We start from the raw sequence: 13,878 nt of genomic DNA, 5'->3' as shown, positions 1-13,878 counted from the left end.
TGGAGAGGGGCTTGTCCCATGAGCTCTTGGCATCCCTGAGACAAGCTGGTATCGCGGGTAGCAGTTGCTTGACAGGGGCCGAGCGGAATGGAAGTCTCTTCCCATTTTACAGGTTCCTTAAGGAATTATTGTCACTCAAGGCAGCCAGCCACCCGATGCCGAGTTGGGCCACGGCTCACTTGCAAACGTCAAAGAGCCCAAATTCCAGGTGGGGAGATTTGCAGCTCCTCTGTCCTGGGGGCAGGAAGACATGGGGATTAGAGGTGGTGGAAGAGAGGTGTCTTTACCCACCATCTCAGTTTCAAAGTCGAGGATACCCACAAAATTAATCCCATCATTGTTCTCGTCATCCCCTAACTCGCCATCCCCTAGCTCGCCATCCCTTGGCACAAAGTCATCAGACAGTGAGGGGGTGGAATCGAGGCTATCCATAACCTCGCCCCAGCTGGGCTTGGCTGTGGGGGACTGATCCTCCACCTCAGCCAGTGGCTTAGAGGTGAGGGAGGGGGTAGAGATTGAGGAGTAGAAAATGAATTCTCCTCTAAGCAAAATGTTCCTTTTGGTCAGTACTCAACACTATCGACTGTTCAGTACTGTCAACCTCGCGGTTCGCCAGAGAACAGTTCAGTAGTAGACAGGAATCATGCTGAGGAGAGCTTCAGGAGCGTTCGTGAACTCTTTGCAAGGAAAAGAGGCGAGAATGACCAGAGGCACTACACATCATTCGCTACTCGACCCGTCTGTCTCCAACAGACGCTGTGATTGGTACTTCAGTTAGAGAATCCGCCATAGAGTGAATCCCCATAGTGAGATATCGAAACAATATATTTGAAATAGAATGCACAGTCGCTCCCAGTGCTTCCTCACTGTCAAAACAAACGTACACGCATACAACCACGCACATACCAGAAATTCTACCACCAACTCTACAGTAAATCAGTAAATCTTCACTTCTTCACTTTACATTCGCCTCCACTCTTCCACCCATAGTCATGTTTGGGACCAGCTCACCAAATGACCGGAGTTCGACGGGCCCTATTGAACTCCCAGTGAGTGTGCACCTTGTGGAGGATACGTGGCTGCTCTTCTACTTCTTTCTGTTGGATTGGTAGCTAACTTGCGGTGGCGATTAGTGGCTACAGGTGTATCCACTCAGGCAATCACCAGAGGCAACCTAACTATGAGACCAGGGTTCACAACCAGGTATGAAAAAGGGGCGGTTCAAACAGAACAAGAGACACGTTGTAACTCGTACACACAAAACATCATACCCCCCTTTTCACCCATATGACATAGGCTTACTGACAGACATAACGTTTATTTGTATCCATCTCATATCATCTTAGTCTCGGTTAGATGGTAGATGCATTTGTACTCTCTCTACTTTTTGTTTTCCTACATACCAGAGTTGCTTTCAGATTTTTTATTGAACAAATAGAGAGAGAGGATGACAGTGAGGACAGAGAGAAGTTGTGTCAAAGGCCGGATTTGACCTATGCCGAAACCATAGATATGTTTTCCCAGGCTACGACATTACCGCTAGTCCAGGCAGGCTACCAGAGTTGCTTTCTGATTGCTCTCATTCTCCGTTGCTTGACCCACTAGGCCAGATAGATTTTGGGGACAGTGAGGTTCTGATCTTAGAGAACAACAAACTTATCCTACGTCCCTCTATTCTCTCCATCTTTTCCTCTCCTCACCCTTTCCCTCTCTTCTCTTCCTCCCCTCCAGAGCTCCTTCGTGGTGCATTAGGCCATGTGGTTTGTGTGGATAAAGAGGATCTGGTCTTCTTTTACCTCCTTCTATTCATATCTCAATCACTCCATCTCCTCACCCTTTCCCTCTCTTCTCTTCCTCCCCTTCAGAGCTACTTCGTGGTCCAGTAGGCCAGGTGGTTTGTGTGGACAAAGAGGTTTTGGTCGTAGAGAAGAACAGACTACTGATCCCTCCTCTGTGGAATATCTATTTCTCCTGGGGCTTCCCTGATAACTCCTGCTCCTTCGGACACTACACCACTGAGAAAGTATGTACACTATGGAGGCCATTTTATTCACTTACTCACACTAACAAGGGTTAAATTAGACTGCCATACATCTAATGTTCAGAGGTAGCAACATGACATAAAGCTTTAAAGTTGGCCAAACCCTTTCCAACATGGATTATGGCTAACATTTGTGTGTGTATTTCTATTTCCCTCTCCTAGACCTTTGCTGTATGTGAGAGTGTGTGTGACTGGGGGGAGATGCTGTGTGCAGCGTGTCCCAACCAAGCTACCATAGTCACTGCCGGGACCAGCTCAGTGGTGTGTGTGTGGGATGTTTCCATCAGCAAGGACAAACTCACTCACATGAAACTCAGACAGGTGTGTGTGTGTGAGTGTGATGTGGTGTGAGTATGTATCTAGCCCTATACACAGTAAAAGTGTGTGTGTGTGTGTGTGTGCATGCAGTGTGTGTTAGATAAAGTGAATCTCATATCGGTCTCCCAGGCGCTGTATGGTCATACCGATGCAGTAACGTGTCTGGCGGTGTCTGAGGTTCATGGAGTGATAGCCAGCGGTTCTCGTGACCTCACCTGTATCCTGTGGGACCTGGAGGAACTCAACTACGTCACTCAGCTACCTGGACACAAGGCTAGCATCACAGCACTTGCTATCAACGACCTCACGGTGAGTCTACACTCTCTTTTACCTCTTTCACATCTCCCCCTCTCTCTTTTTCTCTCTCTTTTTCTCTTCCCACAAGACCAGAATCCATGTGCTAGCTATCAACAACCTCTGTGAGTTGACCTCTGTAGCTCAGCTGGTAGAGCACGGCGCTTGTAACGCCAAGGTAGTGGGTTCGATCCCCGGGACCACCCATACACAAAAAAAAAATGTATGCACGCATGACTGTAAGTCGCTTTGGATAAAAGCGTCTGCTAAATGGCAAATTATTATTATTATTATTATTATTATTATTATTATACCTCCCTTTGTATCCATCTATCGCTCCTCTTTCCACTTTCTATTGCTCTCTTTAGTGGGATCCTGTGGGATCCTGCCTGCTGACTGATAAACATGTGAAAAGTACCACACAAGTACATAGGGACCATAATTGTTTAGCCAGACAGCGAATGTCTATGGCACGAGCATTCCTGGAACTCAGAAATAGGAAGGGAGGTTTCCTTTCCTGGCTGCACACACATCCTCTACTATGCTCCCTGCTCCCAGGCCTACCGTGTGTGGTCACTGAGTGAGACATGTTTCCGTTCATTCCCTCATTTGTTGCGGGGCCAACCCCTTTTACCTGTGTATGTTAACTCTCTCCTCTCTCCTTCAGGGTGAGATAGCATCGTGTGCAGGGCCGGTCCTGTACCTGTGGAGTATGAAGGGTCAGTTACTCACCTGGCTCGACACGTCCTGTGGCTCTGATGTCACTTCCTGCAGCTCAGAGGGGGACATCTTGTCTCTCTGCTTTACTCAGAGACACGAGTGGGATCCACGGAACGTTATAGTCACTGGCTGTGCTGACGGGATAGTGAGGGTAAGAGAGTGAGTGTGTGTGTGTGTGTGTGTGTGTGCTAGGTCTTATTCGACAACTGTGTAGAGTACCAGTCAAAAGTTTGGACACAGCTACTCATTCCAGGGTTTTTCTTAATTTTTACTATTTTCTACATTATAGAATAATAGTGAAGATATCAAAACTATTAAATAACACATATGGAATCATGTAATGACCAAAAAAGTGTTAAACAAATACAAATATATGTTATATTTGAGATTCTTCAAAGTAGCCACCCTTTGCCTTGATGACAGCTTTGCACACTCTTGGCACACGTGGGTTTGAAAATACTTATTTTTTTACTCACTAGGGTTCAGTGAATTATACTAGATGAAAGGCAGTGATGAGTTTGACGTCCTGGCGTTTAAAGCATATCGAATTTTCAAGATTTTATATACTATAAAACCTTATATTATCACATACCTAATCAGCCTACTATTTAGAACACAAGTATGGGTATTCGGACATGGCCTGAGTGTTTGTGTGTGTGTGTGCATGTGCATCAGGGTGTTGTGGGAGGTTTGCGTGTGTATGTGCATGTGTGTCTGTGTTTAATGCTTTCAGTTATGTTGGATTGTTTGTGTGTAACAGATCTGGAGGACAGAGTACACTAGAACATCACCTGATCCTCCACAGCAGCCCATGTCCCGAGGACAGGATCAGCCTGCAAAGACCATAGACGGTAATGCTAATGTTAATTTAATGCTAATAACAACAAGACATAAACATTCCTCAAATGAGGAGAATATGATTTCTTAAAAACACGTCTGGTTCATGATCAAATATGTGCTTTTACACTCCCCTATGTATTAATTTGGACAGTGAAGCTAAAACTTTTAATTTCGCTCTATACTCCAGCGTTTTGGATTTGAGATCAAATGTTTCATATGAGGCGACAGAACAGAATGTCACATTTTATTTGTGTTTTTCTTTATACATATCTGTTTTACAGTTTTTAAATTAAAGAACTTTATGTACAGTACCAGTCAAAAGTTTGGACACACCTACACATTCCAGGGTTTTTCGATATTTTTACTATTTTCTACATTGTAGAATATTAGTGAAGACATCAAAACTATTAAATAACACAAATTGAATCATGTAGTAACCAAAAAAGTGTTAAACAAATCAAAATATATTTTATTTTTGAGATTCTTCAAAGTAGCCACCATTTGCCTTGATGACAGCTTTGCACACTCTTGGCATTCTCTCAACCAGCTTCATGAGGTAGTCACCTGGAATGCATTTCAATGAACCTCTACGGAATTGGTGTCCCGTATACGGTTGAGCTAACGTGCGCTAATGTGTTAGCATGACTGTTGTAAGAAACAGCACATTTTCCAGGACATAGACATGTCTTATATGGGCAGAAAGCTTAAATTATTGTTCATCTAACTGAACTGTCTAATTTACAGTAGCTATTACAGTGAAAAAATACCATGCTATTGTTTGAGGAGAGTGCACAACAACAAAAAACTTATCACGGCAACTGGTTTGATACATTCACCTCTGAAGGTAAATAATGTACTTACATTCAGTAATCTTGCTCTGATTGGTCATCCTAAGGGTGCCAGAGATAAAATGTAGCATAGTTTTGTTTGGTAAAATCAATTTTTATATTCAAATGTAAGATCATAAGCTTATACACTAACTTTCACAAATCTAGATGGCTCCACACCCACCCCGCACGGCCATCTAGATGTGTGAAAGTTAGTGTATAAGCTTATGATCCATCATGTATGACATTCCTGGTAGTGTGTAAACTTACATTTTGTATTACCATATCATTTTTGTATGTTCTCTATAGTTATGTACATGAACATGTATCAATTGACCAATTCGGCACATTTGGGCAGACTTGATAGAAAATAGTCCAGTATTGCAACGCTTCACTGGATCAATCTGAAACTTTGCACACACACTGCTACCATCTATTGGCCAAAATCGAAATTGCGCCTAAACTGCATTATTATATTGTGGCCTTTCTCATGCATTTACCAGATCTAATGTGTTATATTACCCTACATTAATTTCACATTTCCACAAACTTCAAAGTGTTTCCTTTCAAATGGTATCAAGAATATGCATATCCTTGCTTCAGGTCCTGAGCTACAGGCAGTTAGATTTGAGTATGTCATTTTAGGCGAAAATTGAAAATAAGGGTCCGATCCTTATAAACAGGTGTATCTTGTTAAAAGTAAATTTGTGAAATGTCTTTCCTTAATGCGTTTGAGCCAATCAGTTGTGTTGTGACAAGGTAGTGGGGGTATACAGAAGATTGCCCTATTTGGTAAAAGACCAAGTCCATATTATGGCAAGAACAGCTCAAATAAGCAAAGAGAAACGACAGTCCATCATTACTTTAAGACATGAAGGTCAGACAATCCGGAACATTTCAAGAACTTTGAAAGTTTCTTCAAGTGCAGACGTAAAATCAATCAAGCGCTATGATGAAACTGGCTCTCATGAGGACCGCCACAGGAAAGGAAGACCCATCGTTTTTATTAGAATTTGTTTAGAATTATACACTGTCTTTTAGGCCTTATCAATAGCCTAGTGAATTTAATCTTGCTTATTTAATCTTGCTTATACTAAGTTAACATATGGAGGTTGAGAGCTTCAAGTTCCTTAGTGTCCACATCACCAACAAACTGTCATGGTCCAAACACACCAAGACAGTCGTGAAGAGGGCACGACAACGCCTATTCCCACTCAGGAGACTGAAAATATTTGGCATGGGTCCTCAGATCCTTAAAAGGTTGCACCATCGAGAGCATCCTGGCTGGTTGCATCACCGCCTGGTATGGCAACTGCTCGGCCTCCGACCACAAGGCGCTACAGAGGGAATAGCGTACGACCCAGTACAACACTGGGGCCAAGCTTCCTGCCATCCAAGACCTCTATACCAAGCTGTGTCAGAGGAAGACCCTAAAAATTGTCAATGACTCCAGCCACCCTAGTCATAGACTGTTCTCTCTGCTACCTCACGGCAAGTGGTACCGGAGCATCAAGTCTAGGTCCAAAAGGCTTCTAAACAGCTTCTACCCCCAAGCCATCAGACTGCTGAACAACTAATGAAATGGCTACCTGGACTATTTGCATTGCGCTGCTGTTTATTATCTATTATCTATGCATAGTCACTTTACCCCTACCTACATGTACATATTACCTCAATTACCTCGACTAACCTGTACCCCCGCACATTGACTTGGTACCTGTACCCCCTGTATATAGCCTCGTTATTATTATTTTATTGTTGCTCTTTTATTTTTTACTTTAGTTTATTTAGTAAATATTTTTCTTACAAGCCCTTAACCAACTGCATTGTTGGTTAAGGGCTTGTAAGTAACCATTTCACGGTAAGGTCTACACCTGTTGTATTCGGCGCATGTGATAAATAAAATTTGATTTGATTTTAATTGTTTTAAGACGGTCATACCATGGATCATTTAGCTATTTGTTTTTGAATTGTAGGACCACTTTAGGTATCCCCAAAAAATATTTAAAAAGGGGGGTAGTAAGCTAACATATGGAATTGTTTTAAGATGGTTATACCATTGATCATTAAGCTATTTGATTTTGAATTGTAGGACCCCATTAGGTATCCCCCCCAAATATTTTTAAAGTATTGGAAAAAATATTGAATTTGGCCTTTACTACTATAGCCCATAGAATCGCATTGAATAACACATTCATAAATGGCAAAAAAGACAGTAAAAAATGATCATAAGGAATAAGGTTTTGAAGTGTCTGTCCAATATCTAGGAGATATAAGAAATCTCAGGAAATATACAGTGGGGAAAAAAAGTATTTAGTCAGTCACCAATTGTGCAAGTTCTCCCACTTAAAAAGATGAGAGAGGCCTGTAATTTTCATCATAGGTGCACGTCAACTATGACAGACAAAATTAGAAGAAAAAAATCCAGAAAATCACATTGTAGGATTTTTTATGAATTTATTTGCAAATTATGGTGGAAAATAAGTATTTGGTCAATAACAAAAGTTTATCAATACTTTGTTATATATCCTTTGTTGGCAATGACACAGGTCAAACGTTTTCTGTAAGTCTTCACAAGGTTTTCACACACTGTTGCTGGTATTTTGGCCCATTCCTCCATGCAGATCTCTTCTAGCGCAGTGATGTTTTGGGGCTGTCGCTGGGCAACACGGACTTTCAACTCCCTCCAAAGATTTTCTATGAGGTTGAGATCTGGAGACTGGCTAGGCCACTCCAGGACCTTGAAATGCTTCTTACGAAGCCACTCCTTCTTTGCCCGGGCGGTGTGTTTGGGATCATTGTCATGCTGAAAGACCCAGCCACGTTTCATCTTCAATGTCCTTGCTGATGGAAGGAGGTTTTCACTCAAAATCTCACGATACATGGCCCCATTCATTCTTTCCTTTACACGGATCAGTCGTCCTGGTCCCTTTGCAGAAAAACAGCCCCAAAGCATGATATTTCCACCCCCATGCTTCACAGTAGGTATGGTGTTCTTTGAATGCAACTCAGCATTCTTTGTCCTCCAAACACGACGAGTTGAGTTTTTACCAAAAAGTTATATTTTGGTTTCATCTGACCATATGACATTCTCCCAATCCTCTTCTGGATCATCCAAATGCACTCTAGCAAACTTCAGACGGGCCTGGACATGTACTGGCTTAAGCAGGGGGACACGTCTGGCGCTGCAGGATTTGAGTCCCTGGCGCGTAGTGTGTTACTGATGGTAGGCTTTGTTACTTTGGTCCCAGCTCTCTGCAGGTCATTCACTAGGTCCCCCCGTGTGGTTCTGGGATTTTTGCTCACCGTTCTTGTGATCATTTTGACCCCACGGGGTGAGATCTTGCGTGGAGCCCCAGATCGAGGGAGATTATCAGTGGTCTTGTATGTCTTCCATTTCCTAATAATTGCTCCCACAGTTGATTTCTTCAAACCAAGCTGCTTACCTATTGCAGATTCAGTCTTCCCAGCCTGGTGCAGGTCTACAATTTTGTTTCTGGTGTCCTTTGACAGCTCTTTGGTCTTGGCCATAGTGGAGTTTGGAGTGTGACTGTTTGAGGTTGTGGACAGGTGTCTTTTATACTGATAACAAGTTCAAACAGGTGCCATTAATACAGGTAACGAGTGGAGGACAGAGGAGCCTCTTAAAGAAGAAGTTACAGGTCTGTGAGAGCCAGAAGTCTTGCTTGTTTGTAGGTGACCAAATACTTATTTTCCACCATAATTTGCAAATAAATTCATTAAAAATCCTACAATGTTATTTTCTGAAAAAATAATTCTCAATTTGTCTGTCATAGTTGACGTGTACCTATGATGAAAATTACAGGCCTCTCTCATCTTTTTAAGTGGGAGAACTTGCACAATTGGTGGCTGACTAAATACTTTTTCCCCCACTGTGTATATATATGTATATATATGTATATATATATATATATATATATATATATATATATATATATATATATATATATATATATATATATATTTATTATTATTATTTTTTACACATATTTAACCACATAATTTTTTTATTATGTTACTTAGATTGACGCACGGGTGCGTCAATAGACTCTTAAGGATTAAAGTTTAAATTTATGATAAATAATGTAATCATGTATTGTGTTGTTTTCGAGTCACTTTTATTGTAAATAAGAATATAATATGTTTCTGAACAATTCTGCATTAATGTGGATGCTACCATGATTACGAATAGTGAATAATGATGAGTGAGAAAGTTATAAATAAGAATGTTTTGGGGGTATGATATCTATGCCTCTAACTTCTTTTACTAAGTTGCTCAAATGAGATACAAAGTCATTTAAATGGGATAGTATGTCGTTTGAACAAGATAATTCCAGGAGTATACTTTTTTTTGCCTTGGTCTTCAGGGCTTCCGTATTTGTAGAGTCACAGGGGTGATGTAGTCATTGGGTGCTAGGAATATGGGACCAAATACTAAACTTTAACATTTAACATTTTAGTCATTTAGCAGACGCTCTTATCCAGAGCGACTTACAGTTAGTGAGTGCATACATTTTTTCATACATATTTTTAATACACTATAAGTGAATTTGTCCAAATACAATATATATACAAAAGTGTGTGGACACCCTTCAAATTAGTGGATTCGGCTATTTCAGCCACACCCGTTGCTGACAGGTGTATAAAATCGAGCTCACAGAACGAGTGCTGAAGCGCAAAGTGCGTAAAAATAATCTGACATGATTGCAACACTAACTACCGAGTTCCAAACTGCATCTGGAAACAACGTCCGAACAAGAACTGTTTGTCGGGAGCTTCATGGCCGAGCAGCCACACAAGCCTAAGATCACCATGTGCAATGCCAAGCGTCGGCTGGAGTGGTGTAAAGCTCGCCACCATTGGACTCTGGAGCAGTGGAAATGCATTCTCTGCAGTGATGAATCACGCTTCACCATCTGGCAGTCCGACGGACAAATCTGGGTTTGGTGGATGCCAAGGGAACGCTACCTGCCCCAATGCATAGTGCCAACTGTAAAGTTTGGAGGAGGAATAATGGTCTGGGGCTGTTTTTCATGGTTTGGTCTAGGCCCCTTAGTTCCAGTGAAGGGAAATCTTAACGCTACAGCATACGATGACATTCTAGATTATTCTGTGCTTCCAACTTTGTGGCAACAGTTTGGGGAAGGCCCTTTCAGCATGACAATGCCCCCGTGCACAAAGCGAGGTCCATACAGAAACGGTTTGTCGAGATCGGTGTGAAAGAACTTGACTGGTCTGCACAGAGTCCTGTCCTCAACCCCATAGAACACCTTTGGGATGAATTGGAACGCCGACTGCGAGCCAGGCCTAATTGCCCAACATCAGTGCCAGACCTCACTAATGCTCTTGTGGCTGAATGGAAGCAAATCCCCACAGCAATGTTCCATTGTTCTAGTGGAAAGCCTTCCCAGAAGAGTGGAGGCTGTTATAGCAGCGAAGGGGAGACCAACTCCATGTAAATGCCCATGATTTTGGAATGAAATGTTCGATGAGCAGGTGTCCACATACTTTTGGTCATGTAGTGTACTTATGACACCTTCAAATGGGGGGACTAGATACATAAAGTGCTTTAATTTAAAAACGGATATGTATTAAAAATACCCTCAAATAAAATGTGACATTCTGTACTGTTGCCTCATATGAAACATTTGATCTTAAGTCCAAAATGCTGGATTATATAGCTAAATTAAAAGTTTTAGCTTCACTGTCTAAATAAATACGTAGGGAAGTGATACTGTGATAGAAGTGAAATATCAGGGAGACTCAAATAACATGTTTTTCAGATAAATCTTCCATAGATATCCGTTTATATCTGCTGTTAAGTGTGAGCTGACCATCTCTTAGTCTGACTGTTAGGTTCCAGAATCAAGTTTATAATAGAATGCTCCTTCCATGCTAACATCAAGGCTAGCCTGGAATTATGGAGTTATAAAATTATTAAAGATACCGACAGTAAACACTGATGAGCAATTCTGCTGACGTGTGTGTTTGGCATGTGTTCAGGCATTCACGTGTGTGTGCGAGCGTGTGTAATTTAGAAAGCAATAATACCCAGCTGTAATTTGTTTAGTGTTGGTAGCACATTGTCAGCTCGTAGCAGTATTATCCTGGTAAATTACATCAGAACAGTCCTGGTGTAACGGTGAGGTTTATTTAAGAGGGATTCTTCTCATTCTACCAGCCTGCTGACCACTGTAAATACAGGCTCTGGTGATGCCTCTGGAGGTTTCGTGTTCCTTAAAGTTTGTCATGGTCAGGGGTAGAAAAATACCCTGATCGACTACTTGAAAAATATATCCTTCCCTCCTTGAATAACTCTGACATGATTAGATGGGTGAAAGCGTAGAGGCCCTGTTGTCTGTGTTGTTATGTTATATTATATTGTTAATATATCCTGTACTGTAGGTCTAGCAGGTCAGGTCCGAGAGAGACCGCTGGTGTTATTGTTATACAGTATAACATGAGAGCCCCTGTACTGTAGGTCTATTAGTGCAGGACTAATTTTATACTGTTGTAATATTGTTAATTCCTGTGTAGGAATGTCGGGTCCGAGTCAGAGCTGGGAGAGACACCTGGTATTGTGTCGGCCACTAAACAGGATTGAAGCAGTGTCCAGACGACGCTACAAAAACAACCCTGCCGTTACTGCTCTAGCCATGTCCAGGTACTGCATGCACACACGCACACACATCAGATAGGGCTCTACCTGTGCAGAGCACATGCCCCTTCCAGTCTCCAAAGTGCCCTTTTCGGTGGTGGTATAATTTCCAGAAAAATGATTATTTTTGTATCTTTTTTTGTTGTTGTTGTGGTTCTGAACCCACCGCCCGCAAGTCGTCTATTCTCATTTATGGTTCAGAACGCGTCTTGATTGTTGCACGTCTTGATTGTTGAGCAATGACCAATCATCAGCATTGGCGAGCAAAGGTGGGCGTGCATATCCAGCTTAGTGACCAAATAACTGCCTGGCAAAAACAGAGTAGGCCTACGTTTATATCATCCATATAAAATACAGTTTATCAATCTACTACTGACTCATCTTTGCCAGAACAATAGGCTACCTAAGCGATTTGATTGATAATTTTTCTATTTCAGATAGGCCTAGTTTGGGTGGTTACTGGCTATATGTCTAAATATATAAGCAGCTGTAACATCGCACTGCCTTCAATATTATGGGATGAAGATGTTAAATTTTTTGTTGAATTTATTACAATATTTGTGAGGAAGAACAGGGCTACCCGGTTGGCAATGACCACTCTGCAGGCAGGATGTCCTCCAAAGTGATGGCATGGTGCAGACAGAACAGGCTTTCCATCCGTTCCTGCTACCTCCGCTACAAGTAGGCCGTATGATTCTTCTTGCTCTGGACCAGAGAAGTGACATGATATATCCCTAGTTGATATTGGCTGCTAACATGAATGACTTTCAGCTCCAAATGCAGGTGTAAATCGCAGTTTATTTCTGTACCCTATCTTTTATGGATGTAATCACAGGCTATATTTGTGCAGCGATTGTGCCAGCATGTTTGGTGTGCATACGTGCATGTGCGTGCGTGGGGGTTGCAAGTTTTGTACAACTCCTTTTTGGGGGTCGCGGGTCAAAAGGTTTGAAAACCACTGGGATACAGGATAGTGGCAACAAATGGAGTTGGGTTGAAAATAGTAATGGTAGGCTACAGTATTTCTTACAATCTTCTATTTTGACTGGAATTGTGTTGGTAATTGTTAATAAGTGTAGCATTAATTCCAGCTCAAAATAGTTTTGCAAAATACATTACTTCTCAGACTGTGCTGCTTTCCCCTCTTCTTGTAATAATTGCTCAATGACTCTGTGAACCCGGTTGCGGGATTTTATTTTTGGGGGTGCCGCCTTGATGCACGCACAGCTAAACCGTTCAATGTATTCCTCTGTGTTTACAGGACCCATGCTACTCTGCTGGTGGGAGATGGCTGGGGTAGAGTTTTCACCTGGACCTGTGAGTGATGGGGAAGGAGCAGTTGGGTGTGTCTATTTGTGTGTGGGTGCGTGCATGCATGGGTGCGTGGTGTGTGCGCATGTGCGTGCATTTGTGCGTGCGTGGTGTGCGTGCATTTGTCCCATACAACCAACGATACACCCACTACCCAGGCTGCACTTCAGGAACCTCTTATTGCACTGCACATGTGCACTCTTTCACCAGCCCCTGCGTCACCTCCACACCGACCACCACACTCCAATCGTAGAGAGATGTTCTCTCTCTCAAAGCCTCCAGGCACAGGGAGGAAAGAAAGAGAGTAAAGAAATGGAGACAGGGAGGATCAGGACTTTGCTTTTTGAGTGTTTACAAGCTATTTACACTGGACCTTATTATAAGATTAACACATGACATGGAAGGAACAGATCGATGATGTTCATTCAATCATTAGTAGACGATGAATCATGTGGTTTCAACCTCTATACAGATCGTACACTTCAATGTACATTATAGTACTAACATTTAGTTATTTTGTTGATTTAGCCCGATTATTTGATTGTGAATGTATCTGTGTACAGTGCGTTCAGAAAGTATTCAGACCCCTTCACCTTTTCCACATTTTGTTATGTTACAGCCTTATTCTAAAATGTATTAAATAAATAAAAAATTCTCATCAATCTGCACACAATACCCCATAATGACAAAGCGAAAACTGTTTTTTTGAAATTTTTGCTAATGTATTACAAATAAAAACAAAAATACCTTATTTACATAAGTATTCAGACCCTTTACTATGAGACTCGAAATTTAGCTCCGGTGCATCCTGTTTCCATTGATCATCCTTGAGATGTTTCTACAACTTG

The 13,878-nt window shown here is 41.8% G+C and overlaps 1 protein-coding gene across 1 annotated transcript in view; it reads left to right on the top strand.

Annotated features, from left to right (window-relative positions):
• Positions 1 to 13,651, top strand: part of wdfy4 (WDFY family member 4) — a 152,012-nt gene extending 138,361 nt beyond the window's left edge. The window contains exons 59-65 of the mRNA XM_041878942.1: positions 1,866 to 2,023; positions 2,204 to 2,362; positions 2,489 to 2,668; positions 3,321 to 3,524; positions 4,134 to 4,224; positions 11,599 to 11,725; positions 12,981 to 13,651. Coding sequence (XP_041734876.1) covers positions 1,866 to 2,023; positions 2,204 to 2,362; positions 2,489 to 2,668; positions 3,321 to 3,524; positions 4,134 to 4,224; positions 11,599 to 11,725; positions 12,981 to 13,044 — 983 coding nt within the window. The 3' untranslated portion in view covers positions 13,045 to 13,651. The remainder of the gene's footprint in view (positions 1 to 1,865; positions 2,024 to 2,203; positions 2,363 to 2,488; positions 2,669 to 3,320; positions 3,525 to 4,133; positions 4,225 to 11,598; positions 11,726 to 12,980) is intronic.
• The last annotated feature ends 227 nt before the right edge of the window (positions 13,652 to 13,878 follow it).

This window comes from Coregonus clupeaformis, chromosome 1 (assembly GCF_020615455.1).
Source record: "Coregonus clupeaformis isolate EN_2021a chromosome 1, ASM2061545v1, whole genome shotgun sequence".
In the NCBI taxonomy this organism is placed as follows: domain Eukaryota; kingdom Metazoa; phylum Chordata; class Actinopteri; order Salmoniformes; family Salmonidae; genus Coregonus; species Coregonus clupeaformis.
The sequence above is the reverse complement of the archived record's forward strand: the minus strand, read 5'-3'. Positions and strand labels throughout refer to the sequence as shown.